Source organism: Solea solea, chromosome 4, assembly GCF_958295425.1.
Source record: "Solea solea chromosome 4, fSolSol10.1, whole genome shotgun sequence".
Classification (NCBI taxonomy): domain Eukaryota; kingdom Metazoa; phylum Chordata; class Actinopteri; order Pleuronectiformes; family Soleidae; genus Solea; species Solea solea.
In genome coordinates, this window is record NC_081137.1 from 11,720,467 (window position 1) to 11,747,509 (window position 27,043).

The 27,043-nt window shown below is 41.0% G+C and overlaps 1 protein-coding gene across 4 annotated transcripts in view; it reads right to left on the reverse strand.

Moving 5' to 3' along the window:
- LOC131458436 (roundabout homolog 2-like) overlaps positions 1–27,043 on the reverse strand; it is a 148,168-nt gene that overhangs the window by 18,375 nt on the left and 102,750 nt on the right. For all 4 annotated transcript variants that reach the window (XM_058627544.1, XM_058627543.1, XM_058627542.1 and 1 more), the window contains exons 6-14: positions 22,722–22,858; positions 20,344–20,468; positions 19,400–19,571; positions 14,272–14,477; positions 11,933–12,014; positions 11,652–11,817; positions 11,188–11,354; positions 9,800–9,921; positions 6,951–7,182 (exon numbers count right to left, since the gene is read on the reverse strand). In XM_058627544.1, the coding sequence (XP_058483527.1) occupies positions 6,951–7,182; positions 9,800–9,921; positions 11,188–11,354; positions 11,652–11,817; positions 11,933–12,014; positions 14,272–14,477; positions 19,400–19,571; positions 20,344–20,468; positions 22,722–22,858 (1,409 nt within the window). The remainder of the gene's footprint in view (positions 1–6,950; positions 7,183–9,799; positions 9,922–11,187; positions 11,355–11,651; positions 11,818–11,932; positions 12,015–14,271; positions 14,478–19,399; positions 19,572–20,343; positions 20,469–22,721; positions 22,859–27,043) is intronic.

Below are 27,043 nucleotides of genomic sequence, written 5' to 3' on the forward strand. Positions count from 1 at the left end.
GCTATGTAGTTCACAATAACAATGTATTAATGATGCAAAATTGATCTATTACTAAAAAAAAAAATAGATTGGAGGGCTGCATGTGGCCCGCAGGCCGTGGGTTTGAGACCTCTGGTGCAGAGGTTGATATCGACTGGTATTGCTAACAATGGCTACGATTGTGTTGATGTCTTCTCTCTGGAACGCGATGAACTCGGACGTGACATCACTCCCAACTCCGAGTTTTGATGCAAATGCAAGACAGAATATTCCCAATTTTTATTTACGGTCTGTGGTCGAGACAGACAGAGGCAGCTGCGACTTTGAGCGAGTGAAGCGAAGACGGCTGTAAAGAGGTCGGAATATGACACAAGGAAGCCCTCGTGAAACGCTTCGGCAGTGAATTCTACCGTTCAAAAATCATGGTCGTCCATGAACGCTTCGTGTCCACGCCCGCCCCTACACTGCTGCTGTACACACACAAAGTATTGCAGGACAGAGACCGTGATACAAATAAAGATAGTGATATTGTTCACAAAGGCCAAACCAAGGGAGAATAATAACATCAACAACAAAAAAAAATATATTATGAGTAAAAAATCACCGAAAGTTCTGCACTGCAGCTTTAAGAGGGGAAGATGAACTTTTTTTTATATGTCAAAGTAGGATTTGTCTCACCCAGTCAAACCACACTTCATATTCATACACCAAGCCAAACGCGACAAGGTATTTTGTAAGCCACAGTGGCAGATGGTTACCAGGGCATTCCCAGTATTATTATATATATATATATATATATATATATATATATATATATATATATATCTTGATAATATTAAAATCTCTTTGTCCTGTAATGAGGGCTTTGACACGCGGAGCTACATCTCACGGTGCCAAATTCAAACTCTGTGCTTTCCTTTTTTTTGTAAAAAACATACCAAACAGGCCAGATAACCTGTGCGGACAGATTGGAGATTTAAAGAGACTACAGGCAGCAGAAGCCCAACGCCACTTTCATCCAACAGAGCAAATCATCATCTCCCGTTGATCGGGCTGCAAAACTGCTCTGGGCACATCGTTTCTTATGATTCCCATTAAAACCATCATTTCGGACCATCAGCTCGGACACAGTGAATAAAATAAGCACTCGGAAACCAATTAAGGAGCTGCAAAAATAATAATGCTATCTGCAGTGGGTCAATGTCAGCCGAGCTGTGTATGCAGGCAGAATGCAGAGGAGCCCGAGCAGGTGGACAGTTAGTTGTCGTGTTTCGCCGTCTGCGTGGACGCTGAGGAACATAGATCGCGTGGCATTAATTGTCCAGATGGGCTCGGTTCTGAAAATGGCTGCGGAAGAAACATGCACAGTCCTGCTCACAGAGGCAACAGCATGTGCAGCATGTGCACATACAGCATGTACATTTGCATTTTTATTTTATTTTATTTTACACACATAAATACAATCTATAGGGAAAACCACACCCGGGAGAATATACAGCATTTGCATTATATTTATTTTAGAATCAACGCAAATTTGTGTTCTCTAGAGAACATAATACCCGAGCCAGTTAAAAACATTTCAATGAAAGCCATGTCCATACAGCTTTAAGAGCAAGATAAGATGACTGCTAACAAAATCCATATTTATGATGATGTAGAATATTAGTCTTAGTCAAGTGCCAGGATGCCTTTATACACACACATTTCCAAACTTTTTCAAAAACAAGGCAAGGATTTGATCTAATGAGGCCTGGTCATATAAGAAAAATACTTGAAACATGTGGCATGTGGACAGCTCCTGGCTCAGTTAACTCAGTTATTTTCTTTTGAGTTGAGAAGATGAAACAAATCCACCCCAGTGAATTAAGTTGTGCTTCAAAGAGAGTCCATAAGCAGACACTGCATGTCTGCAAAATATTTGACAGCGCGGGAGTACAAAGGAATTTCACAAGCCCAAACGAGAAGCAGTTTATTTTTATTCCATTTAATAAATTCACCCAACCTGGTTTGAGGAATCTATATTGAGCCATTCTGACTCCTCATCAACTTTCTGAAGAAATCACTGTTAAACCAAGTGTCACAGATGTACTGATGAGTCTTGGCTGTGTCTAGCCCAATATAAATGAAAGACAATATCACATAATTGAAAGTTATGCTAAATTCAGTAAATAAACTGAACTCAATTTGAAAAATGTACTATATTTGTAGTATAAACAAAGGTAAACTTATTATAAAGACTCAAACATGGTTTTGTCTACTGTATAAAGACAATATTGTTCAATAATGAAGGACAATTTAAATCCAGTGAGAGGGAATATCTGATATATATGTTCAGGATGTAACATTTGACAAGACACTTGACGTATGTACCCACAACATGTAAACTGTAAAACTGAAAACGAGGCATTCATCCTTCCCGCTAACTCCCCACACCAAAGTTCATAGTTCACAGAAGTTGTTAATCCATCAGTGAATTCAAAAGTTTTATTTGACTTTTATTCTGAGACTTTGGTGTTTGAAATCCTTTGTTGGGATATACTGAAGTGATAAAAAAAACGTAGCAAACAGAGGCAGCAGTGGACCAGAAACTCCTGCTACTCTGCAAGCTAAAAATGCTCCTTTTTCTCTATGGAGGTTGGTGAAGGGAGTAAGTAGTTTACCATTTCAGTTTCCTTCATGTCAGTGCCTCATTCATCCACACTTCAAAAAACCTAAACCCTTTGAAATACCCTATGATTTTCCAGTCATGCACATTATTTCAGCTGCTCAGAACAAGTTCTAGCTAAGTCAAGTAAACATGCAGCAGTGCTCCATCCTAATGAATATCAGCGGCTATTACGTAGTGCCTTTGAAAATGTATTGAACGAATAATAATACAAGTGAACGGGCAGTAAATCGAGGGAGCGGACTTGCAGAAATCAATGTAACAACATGCGCGTTCCCCTCTTTTCACACGACAATCATGACAGAGAGGATATTTTGTCCTGAGTGCACTCCAGTGTCTAAAATATCACTGCTGTGCTGTTGGCCCAGCAAACGTGATGGAGCTCACCCAGCCAGTCAAAAACGCACGTTTACGAGAAGCCAGAGAGCCTCACGTGCAGGTCTGCGATTTCCATTATGTATGAAGAACATTTCCCGACGATGATGATGAATAATGGCTGCAGCACCGGTAATGACTCAGGACAACGAAACAACAAATGTTTAACAAAGGCAGGGGAAGGTCAAAGAGGTTTCACTGTGACTAATGCTGATTGTAAGACTGATGAACGCAGCAGATAAGAGAGTCATTTAAAGCAATTAATGCATCAAACGTCTGAGGGGATGTTTCAGTTGTTTTTTGTTTTTTTTTTAATCACAGCTATGCAATTAAACAAAAGGCACTTAAGCTGCCTAATATCCTGGAATACAGGATATAAAGGGATTAACACAGCCTGTTATGCAAATGGTTGGGACAATTAAGCTAATCAATGCATGAATTAGCAAACATTTCTATGTCAACATAACTGTCAGGTAAATGTGTTGATTTTACAGTAGAAATGTGGAGCTCTTTTATCTTTGCACTGAAGTGCATTCAAAACCTTTGTCAAAGGAGTCAAAAGAAGTCTATCAGCTCCAAACGGCTCTCTCTGTTTTTCCCCGTGTAAGTGGTGTAAGATCTCCTGTCCTGTCCTGTCCTGTCCTGCCTGGGGACATTACCTCACTGCACACAGGAAGGTGATTTGTCTTATGTCAAGACAGACAGAAGGAACGGCAACATTGTGCCAGGAGTTAAAACGAGATGCTGCAAACAGGTTGGACTGTAACACAAAAGGTTTCACAGAATGTAGCTTAACGTGGCAGCAACTGGCCACCAGCGGAAGTTGTTTAGACTTTACCCTCACGTTTGTATACTGGGACAAGGACATGTTTAAAAATGCATGAAAACATACTGTACATCATCATGTTCATTTTCTATAGTTGGAACGTGAAGCTCTTAATCACCCTCAGAGACCTTTTCTTCTACCTTTAATGACGTGATCCTCCTGCATGTTCTCATAATATCAGTGTATCCTCATCTTAACAGGAACACCCACCTGGGAACTTAAACACAAAACATATTTTCATGTGATTTGCCATCGGCAGTGGGCGAAAGCGCGAGTCTGCTGTGGATGTCAGGGGTAATGGTGATGTGACAGAGCCTCACAGCCTATGGCCACAAACTCAATGAAGGGTTCTAAGTACCATTAATCTCAACGCACTACTTTGGACTGAATGCAGTGGAATACATCAGCTATTCTGACCCCTATAGGCCCCTTTTGCTTTTTCACAAAAGCAGTGGCATATTCCCCAATTTATATGATTGTTTTTCTCATCATTCTGCAGAACAGCACATTTTCCGGACACCTAATATCAGCGTATCAAGACAGTTCTTCCCCTTCTCCCACGATGCCTTATTTCCAGGACCCCAGGTAACTAGAGCATGTGCCCCAGTCGGCAAAGTGGCCCTGTGTGGTATTTTTAATTGGACTCCAGTGAGCTGAGTTTCTCTGTCTCAACCAATTGCATCTGCCACTCAAAAGCCAACCATGTTCTCTCACTGGCGAGGAAAGTGCAGTGCTGCGATCCTCCCATCATCAGACACAGACGCTGCTTTCTTGCAAGTTCTCTTTTACTTAAACGCCCTCATTATAACAACATCTCAATAACAGCCATGTTTCAGACACTCAAACTCATGTAGCGAGGGAATAACATGAAAACATCCCCCGCTAACCATCCAGCACTTAAGCATTTTGTCACTTAAGTGTTAAAGTTCAGCCTAAAACAAACAAACCCACTCACTGTGGTTCTTACCACATGAAAGTGGATGGAGCTGATGCTGGATCTGTTGCTATGAGAGCCGTTGTCATGTGGGGCACATCTAGGACATTTGGGTATTTCAACAAAAAGGCAAGCAAGTTAGACCTGTATTTAAAGGTCAAGAAGATATTATCATGAGTGATTTATTAGCCAACACAGATGGAGCGTCCTAAGATCTCTTTAGGTAAAATGATTATACTATCTGCGGATAACATTACTGCTCTCTGGCCTGAGTTCCTCTCATCAGATTATCTTAAGAATGTGTTTGCAGCCTGAGAGCCTCTTCTGACTGGAAAATTAGGTTTCACTCACTCACTCACTCTCCTGTACCAAAGCACATGGAGAAAATCAGCATTTGTGCATGATGTCTCACAGGAGTTGTTGATCCACTGCTGCCTCATCACTAAGTTTAAATGTGTTATTTTGTGACTTCCGTGTTTTAAATCCTTCATTTGATTTACCCCAAGTGACACAAACACAAACTGAGGCAGCGGTAGACCAGCAGCTCCCATGTACCTTTGAGCTAAAAACCCTGGTTTTCTCTATGGACTTTGGTGCAGGAGAGTGAGGGGTTTAAAAACGTCTGTATCTTGTCGGAAAATGCTGTCAAATGGTGAGAAAAAGACGTGAAAATAAACAGTATTCCTCAGATATTGTAGATATAAAAGGGTGTACATTTCAAGACGTGAATCTTTTGTGAAGTGCAGCATGTCTGTTTTCCTTTTGTCCCCAGTGACAGCCATGTTTTCAATGCGAGCGAGCGCTTGTGTCTCAAGCAAGTTCCTGTTGCTGAGGGCACACGAAGCACGGTCAGCATTGACTATGTATCAGTACCTTACACAACCACAACATGAATAAACCAGAATTGTCATTTTATCTATAGGTGAATCAGTAGCTGAGGAAATGAGCTGCAATAAAGGAAGACAATGTAGAAAGCTCATTGTGGGAGCTCAGAGGCAGCATAGGGTCCTCAGAGAAGCAGAGATGGACTCAGGGAAGTTTTTTTTTTTATCATATTGGCATTTTCTCCACACAGAAATGCTTTTTAGGAGCCCTGAAATCTGGAATGCTATTTTTACTTAAGTGGGAGAGAAGTATTGTTTTGGTGGCTTTGTGTGTCTCTCTGTCTGTTTGTGTTTCCGCACTTGCACTTGCCAATATGACCAACAGAGGTCGACAGAGGCTTGTAGCACAAACGGAGTGAAGTCTGCCATCTCTGATTGTCTTGTTTGACAATGGGTCACAATGGTAAAATCTCAAAATGGTACACATACACAGCCCTCTCCTGTCAATGTCTTCATCATTGATGTCTTTCTCTTCTTGTGCTAGGAGTGTATGCTTTATGATACATTTTCTTTCCTTGGCTTTCTTCATTCAGTCATTTCTGTGATTACATGGTAACGTATGAACATGTTTGCACACAGCACACATGCCATATTTGCATGGCCAATGTCTTCTTACTATCTGGTTTTCGTGTATTTTTGCAGCAGCCTTACAGCGCCACATACAGTCTTGGAATATGTACTACACCGCTTGGAACTGACGGTGGCTCAGTGGTTGAGCGAGTCATATTTCCACTGGAAGGGTTGTGGATTTGATTCCTGGCTCTGCTAGCCTATGCTGGTGTGTCCTTGGGCAAGACACTTTTACCCCACATAGACGGCTGTGCCAGCAGAGTGTGAATCGGTATGAAAGACGTGTGATTGAAATTTGGCTGCACGTAGAGGTATGAATGGGTGAGTGAATAGGTGAATGACAAAACTGAAGTGTAAAGCACCTCTGAAAACTAAAAAAAAAGTGCTATATAAAACAGACTATTTACCATTTAGTTCCTGAAACACCTCCCCACCTCTTCACCTCCTCCCCACCACCCCTCAGAGTCCTGGTCCTGTCAAAGACCCCCGCCGGGGTAACCTGTTTTCACACTCAGAGGAACATGGCACTGCAGCAGTATGTGCACATCAGTGGGTGTGCTTGGAAATGCCATTATCAATTAACATCGAGCGCTGAATTCATTACCAGTGAGATAAATATAAAAGTAGGTAGGATCATTTACGCGACGGCATCTACGCTTGTGAACAAGTAAATGAATCTTACACTTCCTTAGTTGGTTCTGTCCTGTGACAGCTTACCTTCCTCCATGGTGCGTGCCGTCATGGATTCACTGTCTGCTCCCTGGAACTCATTGAAGTACGGGCGCACTTTAATTTCATAGACGATGCCCTTCTTCAGGCCAGAGAGAGTTATGTCTCTCTCTGAGGCAACCTTCAGGTCCTGTATCTGCCAAGGCCCCGGCGAGGGCAGTCCTGACGTTTGCCGGTAAAGAACGCGGTAGCCTTGGATAAACTGGGATGGATTCTCCACCTGAGAGGAGAGGGAAAGGGACAAAGAGAGAGTGGGATGAAGACATTTTCTCTGATAATGACGTGGGAGGTGTCAAACATCTGTGTGTTAACTGCTGCGGATCAGCATTCAGTGTGTGTCCTCTGCCAGTGACGATGCACGCTCAGTTAATCACATAGTTTAATTAGCAGCAAAGAAGAGAGAAATCAAATGAAGATATAGTGGCAGAGGTGGACACTGAGTCGCTGTTAAAAACAGTCTGAATCTTCTCGCTGATGTATTTTAAAAAAATATTTCAAATGTAAATAATAGATATAGCGCTTCTCTCGTCTTGATGGCGACTCAGCGCATTTTTCTGTCACACATCTTTCATATCCACACGCTGCCACCACAGCCATCATTTGCAACGTGGGGTTAACTGTCTTGCTCAAGGCCAAACGAGCATGTAGACTAGCAGAGCCAGGAATCAAACCCACAACCTTGCAGTTGAAAGACGGCCCGCTTTACCGCTGAGCTACCATTGGCTTGTTAACAGGCAGGAGAAGCAAGAAAAAGCCCTTTCGAAGTGATATGAAGCTGCTGTTTATCATCAGAGCAGTCAAAATATATTATGTTATACATTATATAATCCGACCAACCCCCTCTCCTTAAAGTGCCAGTCAGCGTGTCATTAACTAAATGATCTAGGCATCTCCAATCTCTAAAATACACAGTATGTTGCTCTGCCCATATTTTTTGTTTGACCATGATTCTAAAAATAGAATTTATGTTTGAGACTGTGAATCAAAATAAATTACCTTTCAACAGTGTTCACTTTGCCATTGTCTAAGACAGCTGCACAGCTAATCAAGCACTGCAGCACGTCTGCTGCTACACCAACCACTATCCACCGTCATGCCATTATTTTCTATTCTCAAAAAAAAATACCTTTATCTTACACATCATACAACTTGCAATTAATTTGATGTAACACATGCACAAATAAACACGTTTAGTTATTTAGTTATTAGACAGATGGCTGTATATATACATATATATATATAATCTATTTTTACCTACTTTACCAAGTTTACTCCTTTATTGTTCCTAACCATTTAATTTTTTTATGCTCATTCTAACAATGTGTATATATATATATATATATATATATATAGATGACATGAACTATACATCGATTAATTTATATAGCACCTTCAATCTATCTTTTTATGAAACTTACCTTGCCTTCAAGTCAACTATCAATATTGAGTGATTTTAAAGTTTTTATTGTGACAAACCTTTTGGGCATTATTGCTTAGATGGGATACTGCATGTACTTGAAAAGTAGACATTTGTATTTTGTTTTGTATTTCTGAAAAGTCATTTGTCCCCAACAAGTGAGTAAAATTAAGTCATTACAACTTCATGACCACCAAATGTTGTATTACCAAATGTGTATTTTAAAGCTGCAGGATGTAACCTTTGGTACTTTTTGTTGTTGTTGATGTTATTATTCTGCCTCTGTTTCATCTTCATGAACAGAGGACATGGGAATGTCACCAGGTGACAAGAGATCTTAACACTGCCACACTGAAAAACACGATCGTATGACTGCATGATTGCATGACATTTAGGAAAAACTGAATTATCGTGTTAGTCTGACTAAAACCAAACTTTTAAAATACAGTACATGTAAATGTGTCAGTGCGACTGACATTGCACTAAATTACACACCCAGAAACTGCGACTGGGGGTTTTGTCAGACAAGAATTGGACAAAAGCTGGCTGAGGCACATGCACCCCGCAGCTAATACCTGGAAATAACAGGTGAAGCTGGTACACAGAGGACCAAGAGCAAAACTGGGACAGACAAGAAAACAGATTTTATTATTTCAGCTTCAAGAATTTTTAACTTAATCGACGGTACAAAGACTCTGAATGGTGCTAACAACTAGCCGCACGCTACACCAGAAAACACCTACTACTAACAAGCCGAAAAGAGATGTTTCACCCCCTAGTGTAGTGGACAAGAATACACAAAAGCTTAGAAAGTATAGTTTTGGAGCTCAAACAGCATTTCTGGATCCATTCGTTGACCAGAAAGTGCAGTTTTACCCTGTCACAGTGTGAGACTAATAGCAGCACGTCAGCCATGGTTGTCATCATAAAAAGAATGAAATGAAATAGCAGGCTGGCGTAGGTGTGTCGTTAACCTAGTAGAAGGCTAGCAGGGAGAAGGGACACTTTGCCAACAGAGAAAAATAACATTTCCCAAAAAAAGGCCCGACTGCAAAACTTCCTCCAGAATACTATGACATGTGTAGTAGCTAATGGTGATGTATTTGTTGTGAATACAAACATTAGTCTTGATTCCTGCATCATCTCAAACCATTCTACATTGATGGAGCACCAGCTGTTCAGTCTGTGAATGTGTAGCCAACCCATAATACCCACCCTCCCCCGTGTGTGTGTGTGTGTGTGTGTGTGTGTGAGAGAGAGTGTATACTATGGGTGCCAGCTAATGTAAAAAAACACACAGCGACTTGCCAAGTACACACTTCTCAATCAAGCTTTGACAAAATTACTTTGCTGCACTGAAGGTAATATTCATATAACTACTTTGTACTGTATTTTGTTGAAGTGTTATGTGTATACTCACAGTCCACGTGACCTGCACCGAAGTGGAGCTAAGGACCACGGGGTTGTGCATGCTGACCAACACATCGCCCAGCTCCTTCTGCACGCGACGGTGGTCCACTCCCTGTGCTGTAGGACTAATGTCTGGAAGAGGGGAAGAAAAGCTCAGAGAAATGCCAAATAAATAAATCAGATTTTTTTTACTTCCCTTAAACTTTCCCTTAAATCTGATTAAAACCACATTTGGATGATGTTTAAAATGCAATCTAAATCCACTCTGGCTGCACAAATCCCATTTCAATATTTCAAGGATTGAATTGTCACACTGGTTATACAGTTAAAAAACAGTGTGAGACACTTGCACTGGTATATTCTGTTTACATAGAAGGGTAGAAAACAATGTTATTTTTTTTTATCAGTAATAACAATAATAAAATATGAATAATGGAATAATATTTTGATGGAAAAAATAAGAATGTAAACCTACGTATACCAGGGAGTTTTTCATTTGAGACAGGGGAGTTCTGCGCTACGACTTGACAGGGTTATTGTTTGGAAAGCAACATATCGTGCCTCCATTTTTCATGCATCCATGTTTGAAAGTCACAGCACAAATGTTAGTACAACTACAGCAATGCAGATAAGTTTGTTATGTCTGGACACATAAATCTGATTGGATCACTAGCAATTATCAGTGTGGACAGTCTAATTTGACAAAAAAACAAAACAGTTTTGCCTGCAGTATGAACAAAGCCTAATGCCATATTAATCATATTAATCTTACTCATTTTAAAAACACCGGGGACCACAGGCACAACAGGTGTAATGTTTCAAAATTGTGGGAAAGCAAAGATTAGACAATTCAATCAAAACCACACATTTGGTATTTAAACAAACAATTTCAGAGTAATGATTTCATGAATTTGGGCTCTCACAAAAACTCACATAATCAAACAGGACTTGAATGAAAACAAACATGGGGGGCAGGTTCTAAGTGCCATAATGTTAACTTTATGACACATACACTAGTTCCCTGGGATTTTGCTAATCGGTGAAAAATCTCATAATATTCCATTTAATATGTGAGCCCTAATAACATCTCTGTTGGAGGGGCTAGTTAGCTATCCTACCCATCTACCTCAGAAAAGGTCAGGACACACTACATATAGACGTGAACATGCAAAATGGAAGGGTAGGAATAAGTGGTCGGGGCAAAGGGGAAATGGGATTGAACCTAAAATGACGTCTATAAATGGCTCACACTAGGAGATTTTGTCCAGATAATCATGCTCCAATTTAGATGCCCCGAAGATTGTCGGGAGGCACAAATTGGGCCTGAAATCTGGCCAGTTATCATAGCACGGATGAGTAGAAGTCAGAATCATATACACCATGTACATATTTCAGTACCTTGTGTGCGAACAGGCTCAGACATAGGGCTGGGGTCCCCGAGCCCCTGAGCATTGACCGCCCTGATGATGAACAGGTAGACGGTGTTGGGTCGCAGGTCCTGGACTGTGTACTCGGTGGTCTTCACATGGTCTGCCACTGTCTGCCAGCTGTTACTCACTGACTGACTACAGACAGAATGAGTCTAATCAGTTAGGAAGAATCATTTCGTTATGGTAGAAGAAATGGGCTGTGTTCCTGTAACAAACACCACTGGGACTGGGACAATCATTTTCCGCTTAAAGGGCACTTTTATTTTCCCCAAACCATCTTTCACTCGAATTGACCAGAAGAGTGTGAAATGTACCCGATTTAGAATTTTCTGCTTGAATCTGCCCAGGCTTGTTTGATAGCCCACATCTGTTACTGCCATCAAACGTTCGGGGTCACTGAATGTGGCCAAAGGCCATAGGTCGCAGACGTACCCAAAGGCCTCAATGACATAGGAGGACACTGGGGAGCCCGTCTCTGGCCCCGTTTCCCATGACAGCGAGATACTGCTCTTGGTGACATCAGTGACCTCTGGCTTGGAGGGAGGCCCTGGGAGGGCAGTTGCATTGTGATACATGAAGTCGACGAGGTCAGTGGAGTCTGACAAAGGAAAAACAAACACACATAAATCATGCACAGAAAAAACATGTTGACATATGTTTTGCCTATATTGTGTTAATTGTTCATAATATACGGTATTGTTACTGAAGCATACCTTTAACATCCAAGAAGGCACTCCATGATGTTTCTCCACAGGAACTGGTGGCCACACACGTGTACAACCCTGAGTCAGACAACTGCAAAGCAAAAGTTAGGACATTATCTTTCAAACCTGAGTCTGCAATTGATTTCTGATGTTTTTAAGGATATTTTTTTAAATTCTCTTAATGTCTGTATAGTCATCAATAAATATGGTTGTCTGGGGGAAAAAAGATCAGCGTAGTAAGAGTCTGGAGAAGGTCGCAATAGCAACTGACACAACTCATCGGGAGGAAATTTTGTTATGCTTGCATAATGACAATAAAGAATCTTGAATCTTGAATCTTGAATCATACATCCAAACCCTCCACGTCTGCTCTGCCACTAAAGCTGTGACCAAAAAAAAAAAACACACAGAACAACTTTATATTTTGAAGACAGTTGGGAGGTGAAGAGGATTCTACACATGAGATGGAGCGTGGTGAACTGGTTTAGCAATAAATGAAAGTTCAGTATGTTATAATTAGGAGTTATTTTTGGCAGAAAATTGAATATACCCCTACTTAGAATGTTTATATTTATCTCTAATTGCCTTTTGGTTTTTCGTAGCCTTAGGTCAGGGCTTTGCTGTATACAGGTCACCATGACATCATCTCTGTTGGGGTTTACTGGTCACACTCTGTTCTGTTATAGTCTGCAGTCTAACCATTAAACCGAATGGACATTCATTTCTATTTCAAAGTGACGCACTGCAGCTTTAATGTTCAAACAAACTCTTATTTTGTTTGCAGTCTCTGACAAATTACTGAGCAATTACTGAAAAGACTCCGAACTCCAGCTGTGATCTTCACTGGCAGACCATTAAAAATCAAAGCAGTGATGACCTTTTTATATGACACTGGGCCATAAAGATTTTCTCTGCTCGTCCCAACAATACAAATATAACACGGACTTGCTTTCAGGCACTGGTGCTGCTGCCGCTTTCCTCTCAATCCAATACCCTTTCTAACAAACTATGATCCCAGGTGGTTTCTACAAGCTCTTGTGCTCGTGTGTAAAGGTGGTTCACGGCTCATGGTACAGTAAAAAAGCATTAACCTCCACTGGCCTGCATTTGGCTTGAGAGAAAGCCTGAGAGTGGATGAGAGAACATTTTAACACCAGCCATTGAAAAAAAAAAAAAAAAAAGAGAGAGTCCAGTAAGAGCTTACATTAATTTTCTTAATTGATTCCCTCCAATAATAGTCACCCTCTATTCCCAGAGCCATCAACATTATCATCAGTGCTGACACAGGAAATAGGAGATATGACTCTTCTACTTCATATTGGCAGAGCCTTAGGAGGCCCTGACAATGACTGTCTCTCCCCCTCTCTCCCCCTCTCTCTCTCTCATAGAGTGACTCAGAGACAGCTCTTTGACACCATGACAGGACACTGTATATTGCGCTTCCTCCATCCTATTACACCCTGTAGACTGCACTCACTGCTCCGTGTCCTTTAGTCCTTGAGTCTAGACTGAATATAACTGTTTAACGACTTGCAAAAATCAATGTTCACTATTCATCTTTTAAAAGCAACCTGACAACAACATGTGTCCATTTGAATTCCATTCCACTGACAGCACCTAGTGCTTTTTCATGTTTTGGAAATCACTCAGCATGTTCGTCTACTTTGTCCATTTGTTTGCCGTTTGTATCTATTGTGTGCACATACAATAAATGCATCCACTTTTATATAATTTTTTTATAGATGGTGCAAAGAAACATAATCATCAAAGTAATGCAACCCAGACACACTGTAGAATTATGAGTCCCTCCCTCCCTGCGCATTAGGATTATTTGGAGGCAATTTAGTTAAGATTTAGTTAATATGGTGCAGAGTCCAAAACAACATTTCCGATTAATTAACCATTCTTTGTTCTTTACAAATTAATCCTCAAGTTCTGATTAAAAAAAATAACAGTGATTCTGCACAGGTACAGCAAAAAGAGATGCTTGTTATCATGTAGTTTAATCAGTTAGCAAAATATTGTATTGGTTGGGCTTGTTGTGTGCTTTTGGGCAAATTCCATTATTAATAGTCAGAGTGTGCTCAAAGTTAATCATCAAGATCTGAAAATAAATCTGCTATTTAAAAAACATAGGCCCATAATCCCATGTCTTGGTTTTACCACTAACCCTTGCCCAAAGTGGTTAAGATCTACTTCTACAAAACGAGACATCCACTTCACAAGAATTGGAACATCCTACGCCTACATGTGACCACAGTACATGGAGGAGTAAGTTGTGGGAGTGAAATGGGATTGGGACACAGACATCTGCTTTTATCCATGTTGTTACACCCATTATTACCCACCCTGGTGTTCTGGATCTGAAGGCTTCCATGGTCCAGCAGAGAAAACCGCGGGTCCTTTCCAAGCAGACTGGCCCCATTCTTCCGCCAGGAAACAGTCGGCTCCGGGTCCCCAGATGCCTGACACCTGAGAAGAGTCACACCTCCTAGCGCCTGCGTTTGGTTGGATGGGCCCTGCCGGATGATGGGTGGTGGGCGGTCCTTCAGGGCTGAGGATAATAATCAAGGCGCAAGTGTCAGAGTCAAATTCCTGTAGCGGTATAGTTTTGATGTCATTGTTTTGGCATGAAAAAAGCACATGACCTTATCACAAGGTGTTAATTTGCGATTGCAGTTATTGCATGAGCGATTGCAGGCTCAGTACGGTAGGGCTCACTTGGATGGATTTGTTGTGAAAGAAATGGTTTTGTGAGCCTTTTCCACAGTAGGACAAGAGTGCTCACGGCACTGCATCACACCTTTGAGCTTTAATTACTAGGTGAGGATTAACAATGCTTCACCCATAGTGCTAATTACCGTACCTTCCTGTAACACCTCTCAACACATTCATGCCTGTCCTCTCTTTACACTCTGACTCACAGCTGCACCTCCTTCCTCTTGGCATCCCCTCCCCACACAAAACCAAACTCCAAATTAGCATGCCAAGGACAACAACAATGCGTCTTTTTTTTAAAGGTTTTTAAAGCATGTTATATCATTCAGAAAACAGCATGTGCACTCAGCCTTGGTCATTTTTCAAGTGTTGAATCTCTCTAGGCTTTGCCACTAACCCTTGTACTTTTAATTTCCTCATTGCTCCTCTCCACTGATATCAGACAAGTCTCCATTCACTCATCACACCTCTATCAGCACGATAGGAAATATACAACTGCAGGACAATAGGAGATAAGTTCGGTACAGCTGGGTGCTGTACCACGACATACACCATTTTTTATAGCAATTGACTTGTTTATGAACTCGGGGTGGAAAATCTTTAGGCACCTCACAATTCAGTTTGAGCCAATTAAAGTCAACAATTACAATTCTGGAGCAATTTATTAAATAGTTGTATTTACTTCCATTGGCAATACAAAATGGAATAAAATATTTCAAGAAACAAAAATACTGTATAAATCATTTGCGATGAAAAGTCTTCCAGTTATGGCTGTTTTATAGTCAATTCATAATCATCCAAGAGAGAAGCGTGAAGCGTGAGGAAAATAGATGATTACTCCCATCTCTGTTGTGAAGATCATCTTGATCAGGGATAGTTAACCCAAAAAGTCCAGATAGACTATAGTCCTATAGAGTTTTAACCTTTTTAATGTTTTAATGTTTTTTTTTTTAATTAAATGGATTATCAATAAGCACTTATAAAAAAATAATTCTTGTCTCATGTCAGGTGAAAACTAAAACTGGTCGACATAACAAAACTATGTAAATAAAAAAAAAGCACATTAGATGCACAGGAATTGAATCCTGAAAGCAAGTGCTTCTTTTCAGGATTTAAACAAAAAGGGTAAATGAATTAAGTGAATACAATTAATTAAAAATACATTAACCTTTAGTGAACTGAGAAGTCAATGCTTTGCTTTTGATTAAATCTTTGTGCGGTCCACATTTCTCTTTTGCGATCAGTGCATGTGAAGTAACTTTTCTCATATCATCGCTTTATTCTTCCATTCATCTGGAGTGTGTGTCTACTCACAGAACAGTGGAGATGCTCATCTGAATTCCGGTATATGACTGGCTGAACGATGTCATGTGACCATTTCAAGTGGGTGTAAATGGTCTGTTCAATAGTTCCTGGACCTCTGGTGCTGCAAAGACTAGGAAAGTTGTGCCAGTTGCCATCAAAATATGGCAGTTGTCACTAACCTATGGAAATATTTCTGACCTCTGTGCTAGACTTTGTTACGAAGATATATGTCTTTCTTCATAACACTGTGACTGATACACTGACTAACATATCATTTTTGGAGAAGACATTATTATATACAGCTATATCCCAAGCAATCCTGGAGCAAACACCAGCATTATATTGCTGTTCCTGATTTAGCTCCAGTCCAGTAAGATATAATCACTCTTTTCATCCTTAGTGACATAGGGAATAATAAAAAACACAAAATGTGCTTTTCCATCAAGCATCTCAGCAGCAGTCACCATTAGCCTCCAGGCCTCCTCTGTGTCTGTGGAAAGCAGCCAGACAAGTTCAAGTTCATGCACAAATCTATCGCTTATCAACTTCTCACCCCACTGTAAGGCTTGAAATACGGCTTTTAACGCTCTGTCGGTTGCTGCTGTTTGGAGAGCAGCACCTGTGCTAATTTCCAATTCACTGCAGTTACAATAGATTGAAACACTGACCCAGTTCCATGTCCACATAAAATTGTCAGACCTCGTCTGTACGGCATCTCATCTGTCTGTGTAAATGTATGCTAAGCAGCCGGCAAACATCTTTCAGCTGAATACGTGGCCTTTGTTCGAGGCTTCACACACACTTGGCAGCCAGAGTGTATAAAGTGCACAACTCCTGTACTTTTGCACAAAGAGGACAATCAAAGTTGCAGCAAGTGCCATTGTTTCAAATCTAAATGGATGATTAATGAATGTGTCTGTCACACAATAGATTGCTTTCATCCACTGGAGGACCCTCTTGAATATGACAACTCTTAAAAGGTATAGTTCAGGTTTTTTTTCTTCCAGTTGTGGTTATATGAGGTACTGACATACAATCAGCACTGTTCATGGCCCCTGCTCCAGATATCCTCTAAGGCTTAGGCTTGTTCTCAGTGAAAACATGGCTGATTTTAGCCACTAACCTAATAAAACCTGTGCCTACTTGTCATGTATCTCAAGGGTCACACGGTGGAGTAGTGGTTAGCACTCTCGCCTTGCAGCGAGAAGACCCGGGTTGAAACTCGAACCCGGTTGGAACAAAGGCCTTTCTGCATGGAGTTTGCATGTTTGTGCGTGGGTTCTCTCCGGCTTCCTCCCACAGTCCAAAAACATGAGATGTGGGGATTAGGTAAATTGGTCACTCTATATTGACCGTGAGTGTGAGAGTGAATGGTTGTTTGTCTCTACCCTGGCGAACTGTCCAGGGTGTACCCCGCCTATCGCCCGATGTAGCTGAGATTGGCACAGCACCCCCCGCGACCCTCTGGTGGAGGACAAAGCGGTAGATGATGACTGACTGACTGACTGACTTTATCTCAACCTTAGACAGCATTTTTGGTCTGGAAACTAAGGTTTGTGGACCGCTCACTCTAGCTGCTGGTCTACAACAAACACTGAAGTAACAAAATAAGACATGTCAACTTACTGAAGGAGGCAGGGGTGGATCAATAACTGTGCTGTGTTGTAAAATCACACAGTGTCTCTATGGACTTAGGTTTACAAAGGTGACACAACCCAGTTTCCAGGCGAAAAAGACTGTTTAACAGCCAGATAAAGTCTTTATACATAAGTCTTTATATAAGAAGGTCGCCACTTTGGATCCTGGTTCGACCCGTGTGGAGTTTGCGTGTTCTCTCCGTGTGTGGATTTTCTCCGGGTTCTCCAGTTACCTCCCACAGTCCAAAAACATGCAGAGCTTAGTTGGACACTCCAAACTGACCGTGGGTGTGAATGTGTGAGTGGATGATTGTTCGTCTGTGTGTTTGCCCTGCGATGGACTGGTGACCTGTCCAGGGTGTGACCCCGTCTTTCACCTTATGCCAGTTGGGATTGGCTCCAGCTCCCTGTGACCCCCATGTGGAGAATAAAGCAGTAGAAAAAAAAAATATGAATGAGTAAATTATTTTGACCCTGGTGGCAGCCATGTTTTTCAGCGACAGCAAGAGTCTGTGTTTCAAACTGGTTCTCAGTGCACAGGGACTGTGCCAGGGCTACGCTGAGCACAGATCAGTCAGTATCTTATGCAACCAAAATCGGAACTGTACCTTTAAGTGATGATAAAGACCACTTTGTACAAATCCTTTGTAGGCAACTCCCATCGTTTGTGCTCTACACCAAACATTTGGACGTTGATCCATCTCCTCTGAAGGACGGAGCGGGAGTCATTTCCTCTCCAAAAACACTTCAACAGATGTAAATTTAATAATGTGTGGAAGAAAAAGCCAAGAAACAAATGGAGAGAAGGGCATAAACAGCTCCCAGCTGGCAGAGGCTCAGCACTTAATGCCGACATTAAGGCATTTGTCAAAAAAAAAAAAGAAAAAAAAAAGTCCAAAGCGTCTCTCGATCAAGGAGACAGTTTTATTTCACATAGTTTCAGTCTTTTCAGGCCTTTCACATCTACCACAGTGAGGTGATAATACAAGGATGACTGTGGGTGTCTGGCTTTAACATACAGAGGCTTCTTCACCTCTATACATGTGGGCAGACAAGTAGCCTGTGATATAATCATACTCCACTCCTTTACCAATAAGAAAATAAATGCAGTATCGTCTACCTACATACACTAACTATGTGGAAAAAAACCTCTATATAACAGGTGAAGTACTGCTGAAATTAGCAATCATGCAATAGTGATATACATGATATACTTGCTGTATAACTAAGTGTTATTGTATTCACCATGGCTGTCTGTCCTAGCCTGCATCAGTTTAGAGTATCTTGAGAAACTCACTTGATTGTTCCACAAGATAAAATACTCAAATGAACAGTAGGGGGAGTGCAGAGGGAGTATAGACCCTGCCATAACACCACTTAATGACAACTTTGTTGTCTGAAATGCTGTTTTTTTTTCTTTCTTTTCAAAGTAACCACAAATGAACCTGAATCAAAATGTTGTTTTGCTTACAAAATGCTCATTCAGCAGCTCTGTATGGCCTGAGTTCTGCGGGCGTACACACCTGCTAGTGCAATTCTCGAGTCACATGACGGTAAGTATGTTCACTGTGAATCCGGATGTTTATGCAAATGAGTGGCTGAATAGCAATTACATCTCCGCCCCGAATGCTGTGCATGTGCACTTTCCCGATGCATAATAACGCGGAATGTATCAATGGTATTAACTGTAATCATATGCTAATAACATCTATTTTTAGCACACACTGGTGCTTTTAGAATCCATTACTTTAAAAAAAAGAAAAAGTTGCCCCATTATATTATTGAAGTGACCGTGTGAGTGCGTGTCCAGTCTTACCATCTGCTACCTCAAGCTGGGCCTTGGTCATGATGCTGCCGGCCACAGTGAGGGCCTGGCAGATATAATACCCTGCGTCAGAGCGTTGCACAGATGAAATGGTCAACTCTCCATTCACAGACACAGAAATGCGACTGTCACCCTGTGTTGGCTGGTTTGGAAACAGGAGGTCCTATAGGGAGTGAAAGTGGAAAATTAGTATCATGGGACTTTTTTTTGCATTTTGGAAAGTGGAAGTTGAAACTAAGGTTTGTTTTTTTATCTTTTGTATTGTTTAGCATATTTGTGAGAACTCCATGGTCACCCTCACCAATGTCTTTCTTGATAATACATAACTCGCCTTACCAAATTTAATGTTGACTGTGTTAAAATGTTCTCAAGGGGGAAAGACTCGATTGGATTTTGCCTTTACGGGTTAACTTTGCTAAAAATCACTTTTTGTATTCATAATAAAAAAAAAAAAATGCTGTCCAATTCACTTAAAAAAGTGGGTCAGTGTCTCTTTCCTACGAAGCCTGAATGGCAGTTTACCCCCCGAGTGATAATCCTGCTGTGATAACCTGCAGTCATGCTCATGAAATAGAAGCATCAGCGTTGGCTGTTTCTACACCCCAGGCAGACAAGCTGATGGGCAGCAAAGGACATTAGCCCGCTTTCATTATGTCTAATGACTCTAATGCAGCACATGACATTGTTGCTTGCTAAGTGATTTGGCTGGTCAGGCTGGCGTAGATTGATGATAAATGACCACTTCATCTGTATGTGGAGCAGAATCGTATTCTACCGTCCCCGAGTTTGATCCTTTTAGTCAGAGCCTTGCCCACCTTTTTTTTTTTTTTTTTTTTCTATTTCACATATTTTACATTTGATATGCAGGAACCATCTGTACTAAGAGGAAATAATCAGTTCACCAGCATGCACCCGCAAACAATCGGCATCCTCACCTGGCTGCCCTCTTGTTGCCAGAAGACAGTGGGCTGAGGTTTGCCCCTGGTCTCGCAGGGAAACTTGGCTGTCCGTCCTTGAGCCACAATCTGGTCACGGGGTCGCACCACAAACTGGGGCGCCTCTGAGGTTAAAGGTAAAGCAAACAACAACACAATAGCAACATATCCCCAGAAAGTGCTAAGTGTGCGCAGTAGAACTGCTGTAGAAGACATTTGGCCCGAAGGTCTTGCTTCAAGCTAAAAGGTTCATGCAGTAGGACTTTTTCTTTTAAAGGATCTAGTTTTTTGACTACGCCACTAACACAAGACATTCATCCAGCTGCCAGAACATCAGAATGAATGAACTAACCAGGTAATTAACATTAATTCCTTATTTTTTTTACTACAGAAATATCTGGACTACGGTGTCGCATCCATATCTGTGCAAAAGTGTATCATCCATATCTGGACTCCCATCTGGGGAAAAAGGTGACTAAGAGACTAGCAGGGGAGGTCAGGGGTTGATAGTAAACAATGTAGATGTCCAGAATTCAATGAGTGTGTTTGTGAAATGCCTCAACAGCGCATGCATACTGGAAGTGTGTGATCGACAACCGAACACGACGCATGCACAATGGCATCAGCTCTTTACTTACCGACGGGACGAGCTGGTGACACAACAATGGTGTGGGTGAGATTAACACACAAGACACAGAGAGAGGGGACAGCAGAGGAGTAGTGTACAGGGACAGGAAAAGAAAAGAATGAAAATCAGAAATGAAATGAATGGAGTCGGATTTGCATCCATGAAGTTCAAAAAGAGAGACGGGTAAAGCGCAGTTATCAATGGAGGTGACGGCACTGGCCTCAAGAAAAGTGGCTTTGTGGCAACAGTTAGAGGAGGGGAAAGAAAATGATGCCAAAAACCACTCGGACCATTTATATGTAGCACTAAAGCGTATCATAAAAATACATTCAAATCAAATACATTAAACATTAGATTAAATTACTGCACAAAATGTACATCACATTAACTGGAAGTTTGAAAACTGCTACCTGCCCTGCACCAAAGCCCATAGAGGAAATCTGCATTTTTAGCTCAGGGGATTAATGGCAATGCTGTTTGACTGCTGCCTCATTTTTTTAAGATTGTGTCAATCAGGTCAAAGGTTTCAAAGACCAAAGTGTCAAAAATAACACATTTCAAGTGGTGGATCAACAACTCTTGTGTGTGTTGACGTAAAATGACTGATTTACTGGAATTTGGTGCAGGGTGTGACCATTTTACAAAGTGACAACATCTTCAGTTTCCAGATGGCTAACAAACAGTGGGTGGTGAACATATTATTATGATATAATAGATTTAAGCAAGGGCACATTTTACGAGTTGAGCCTTTCGTTAAGTGGTTAAAATCTGATTGCTTTGAATCTCGCTGGCAGCCATGTTTTCAGAGGGATAGGGGCTGTATAATCACGCTGCCTTACAGATGCCTCACTACTCACATCTGTTGAACTGTGCCAATATTATTGCTTATATCGTTTTATTCGTAAGTCCAAAATGTGCTTGACATGATGTGTGTCATACAAAATATGACTCAATTCCAACACACTTCTTTAAACCTTGTATGTGTGACCATTAATGAAATAATAATAATAACAATAATAATAATAATAATAATAATTACAATAATAAAAAGAGCGAGAGGGACATACTTTATATATATATATATACATATTTATGACATGTGTATATTAACAAATAAGTCCTTTATCAGTCCCGCAGGGGAAATTCCTTCTCTGCATTTAACCCATCCTCTACTAGAAACCTTCCTAAAATTAGGAGCAGCGGGCAGCTACTGAGCAGAGCCCGGGGAGCAATGGAGGTTAGGTACCTTGCTCAGGGGTACCTCAGCCCTTTTTTGACCTGGTGGGGACTGGAACTGGCAAACCCCGGTTAAAAGCCACGTTCTCTTTCCATATTCACATATATATATATATATATATATATATATATATATATATATATATATATATATAAATACACAATACCAAGTCTTCCGATGAAATAATTCCACATATTGATGTGGTGTAAATACAGAGTGAGTGTGCTGGATGGAGGATAAGACCCCCAGGAGAGCTCATAACAGTTCACTTAAAACTGCTTGGATTGTTCATATCTGGAGCCTAGCTGGAGATCTGGAGCAATCAACCACATCAGCCCCGTTATATGAAAGAAAAGCTGAGGCGAGGCCCAGCGTTTCAGCAGGGGGGCAATAACACTCGTAAAGTGGGCAATAAAGGACTGATTGTCCTGCGGCCTGTGCTGCGAGATACAAAATACATCACGGACGGGTTATGAGCTTCAACAGTAGTGAGTCCACAAGGAAGGTACCCACCTCTGATAGTGAGGTAGGCAGAGGCCTCCACTTTACCCACGCGGTTCTCGGCTAGACAGGTGAAGGTTCCCTGATCACTGACTGATGCTTTCTTTATCCTCAGCAAGAAGTCCTCTTTTTCATATCGGATGTCATACCTGGTGACGGAGAGGAAGAGTGACGTCAAGTCAGGTGACGGATGATGTCAAAAGTCACAGATCAGAGATCTGTATATGTTTTTGTTTTTTTTTATGTATTCCACCATTCATATTTCTCACTTTGTTAAAACTCCAGCATGTGACATATAGTAATTTGTGTTATTATGCTGCCTCTGTCAAGCAAGGCTATTAGACCTGATTGAGGGAGAGTTTGTGCATATACACCAGCAGTGCAGGGGCGGGCCGGGACAAGAAGAATTTATTTCCTCAAACTGCTGAAAGAGCAGATTTGAAGCAGTAGAATTCACTTCTGTGTTTTCAGTCATACTTCATCCTGTTTGGAGTTGTCTGTCACTTCCTGTGTGCAGAGTGGGGGGTGTCTCGGGGTGACACGACATCCTAACACTGCTACACTGAGAAAAACAGACATTATTTTGTTTTTTTTAAAGTTGTATTTCAATTAATTAAGTAAATTCATTTCATCGAATGAATTGCTGTACATGCCAATAAAATAACAATGAAGCAAGAGAATAAAAAAACATGAACAGCAGATTCAAAATTGGAACAACACAAAAACACAATCAGAGAAGAATAACAATATGGACGTTTAGAGTAATATAGGAGAGGAGCGAAGGAGAGGCACGGGAAAAAAAGGAAAAAGACAACTGTATAATGCAGCATTACAGATGCAAGCTGCCATGAAACACAGCAAGAGAAGTGAAGTGAGAGGAGATGGAGAGAAAGGAGAAGGAAACGAGCTGGAACACATACAGCTAAAGATTTGAAAACAATCAGAAAGGAGAATCCACTAGATTAGATTAGATTAGATTGATCACACTGGGGAAATGAATTTGTTTCAGCAGCAAAGTAGTCAGAGATAGACAGGTGACAAGTACTACGATTAGAATAAGAAATAAAACAACATAAAAATATGAATATGAAAACACAACTCCGTATAAGGACTATAATTAGCAATGAAATAATAATGTGAACAAGAGGACAAATGAAAGAAAAATCTAACAAACAAAAAAATGTAAGGAATTTGAATGATGAATTTGATGAAGAAATTGACATAATATACACAATATATGCACCTATGGAAAGTAAACATGAAACAAACACATGCATTGAATCAAGGACGCAGTGTTTTTTCTGTCCTATGCTTTTATAAAGGTGTCATTTTTGAGAGAATAAAGACAGACTTTCTAAGGCAATTAAGACTCTGCTGCACACACACAGAAAAAAAGGGGGGGGGGGGGGGAGCAATTATGCTGAGATGAAGGAACGGCAAAATGAAAGGTGCTTTCAGCTGGAACCCTGACTGTTCCACTATTTCAATATTTATAAAGACGCACCACCCACTGCGTTGTGGGCCGTGCGTGGGAGAGAGACAGCAGAAAGACAAGGAGGGACGGAAAAAACAGTCTGAGTGTGTGGGTGTGGCTCAGTCTGTCAAACTGGATTTGACGAATGAGGCAGGTCAGAAAGGAATGACTTATTCAGAGAGATGTTTCCGTGCATTGTTGTGTTACCAGCAGCAGCAGCAGAAGAGCACTGAGGCCCTATCCATGCGTGCAGACGTTCTCATTGTTTCAGGAAATGGCTTCATCCACACGGAAGCCCCCCCCCAAATGACTCTAAATACCGTAGTACACACATGTCACATGCCGTAGGTGGCGCTGCTTCAAATGCAAGAGCGGGGTTTGGAGATTTTCCCACTCTGGGACACGTTTTCAAGTAAATGCTCTTCATGGCTCCCAACACACTGTACGTAAGCGGATTCACCTCGACTCATTTCCGCGTGGACGTGCAGTAGTGGTGCATTTAGTGGAAGAGAAACAACTCGGTGACCAGAGGGAGCTACACACACTGAATGAGTTTATGGGAGCAAGGAGTTGGGTTCTCCATCTCTTGGGTCCCTTTTGGTGTGAGAGATGCTGTGAAATTGTCCAGCCAGCCATACTGATTCAGAGATGGAAGACAAGTCAGGCAGAGAAATGGCACGGGGTGGGGGTGGGGGGGAGGAATAGATGTTCCAAAGTGTATTGGGCAGAATATCGATGATTGTTGTGGCTTCTGTCCAGAGTCTGGTGAGGACTCATTCACAGCACATCGGTGACCCAGATACAGACTTCCCCAGGAGGCCGACGGGTTCAGGAAGAGAATGGAAAGAAAAGGAATGAGGAAAGAGAGGCGAGACAAGACTGAAAGTAGGACATGTTTCTGCGGAGTCAAGGGCCACTGAGGTAGAGGGCGCAACGCGGGTAACAGCCACACTGCTGGGCACAGAGTGTCTACACTCCCCAGCTACTTTATTAGGTAAAACATTTAAGCAACAGCATGTTAGCTGAGTCATGTTGTGCGCTGCCTATTTCTTCTTAACCCTTACGTTACCGTCCTGTCATCACCGGCAGGATTTGGCATGCATACTTCTCATTCCCGTAACTCCTCGACCGTTTGGGTTATCTAGCGGTAGAAGACAACTATCACCAGCGCATCATACGTTTGTGACGTATTGTAATTCCTAAGCCGTTAAATAACTGCCAGATATCGAAAGGCAAGGCAAGTTTATTTGTATAGCACTATTCTTACACAGGATAAGTAATCTTGGAAAAAGGAGCAGAAAGGGGCAGAAGCACTCACTCATTGAACATTTTCTGCCATACAATCAAAATAAATCCAGGTGGCCTTATTATCATGATGGCCAAAATAGCTTGAAATGACTAACAAATGTGTTGTTTGAAAGGTCTTAAATGACTGTATCATGACTGATATTGGCAGATACTCAAATTGGTGATATTGGTATCAGTATTGGACACAAAAAAAAAGTGATACTGTGCCATCCCTGGCAATTCCTGGCTCTATTCTTTCTGACACAGAGAACAATTTTACAATTTTATTTAAGTACGGGCACTTCTCAGAAGATACCGGTACTCTGTTAAGTCTATTGCACTCACTTATCTGTCCATCCAGGGTGTAAACGTGACATTCACGCAATCACGCGAGAGTCTAGTGGTCAGGTATGTACCATATACTGAAGGTAAACAAATGCACAATGCGCATTGGGTCTGTGTGTGCTGTCTGCGGAGTATATAACTACATGAAATATGAAGGTTATATTTATTTTTTTTCTTCAGAAACATGACTATTGTGGTCAAGTGCACTAAAACTTAATTTTTAGAGGTTTATTTGAAAAGGTTTCCTGTGTTTAACATTTACTATATACATTATTTTTTTCAAATAATGCTCTCAGCTCCCTTCCTGGCATTTTTTTTCAAAATCAAGCATTGGGTGGAGTCAGAAGAGGGGATTTCGTTATTCTTTAAATAGAGTTTTATTGAAATTTGGCAACTGAGTCAGGATGATCGACCTATTTCATCAGATGGCAGAAAAAGGGAAATATTTGCATCATGTACTGTATCAGCAATCAGCTGTATGGATGAAACAGCAAAAGACCACACCAGGTGCCACTTTATTAGGTGTATTCTCCATCTGAGAATATACTGTGATATAAACTTTTCAGTATTTTCAGTTCCTTTTTTTTTTTTTTTTTTTTTTTTTTTACAAAAAGCGATGACTCATGGTTCTACACAACACAGACTTAAGAGTTTTTTATCTGTTCACTTGCTGCACTTGATGTATTTGATCCATTTGGCAGCAGCTCCATTAGTAAACAACAAACAAACGCGAAGAACATAATCTATAATTAATCTTCCGCTGTACATTTCCATTAAGAAAAAAGCAGTTTGGAGGATAATGAATGCACAAATGCTAATAAATGCAATGCTGCATCGTCTCATCACACAGTGGCAGCACTTAGAACCCTGAGCACGTCTGATTTCATATGAGATCGAGTTGAGCCTCTTAAACAGGCTTTTTCACCATGAGAGTTTCAACAGCATATAATTAGCTCATATAATTACCAAGCACCAGTAAGTCCATAAGCAAAGGTGATTTCTTATGATGTGTGTGGGAAACTGCATCGGAAAGAGTGCTTCGTAATGTGTTATTGATTTTTCTTTTCTTTTTTTTTTTGCATTACATTAATCTGAATTATTGCTTAATATAGTTGTAAAAGTGATTGAAATTATGAATGTACATGTGTCTGTATGAGTCGTTATGATTCTTTTACTCAAATGGACACATTACCATCTTCTGTGTGTCCTTCTGTTGTGTGTTATAGTA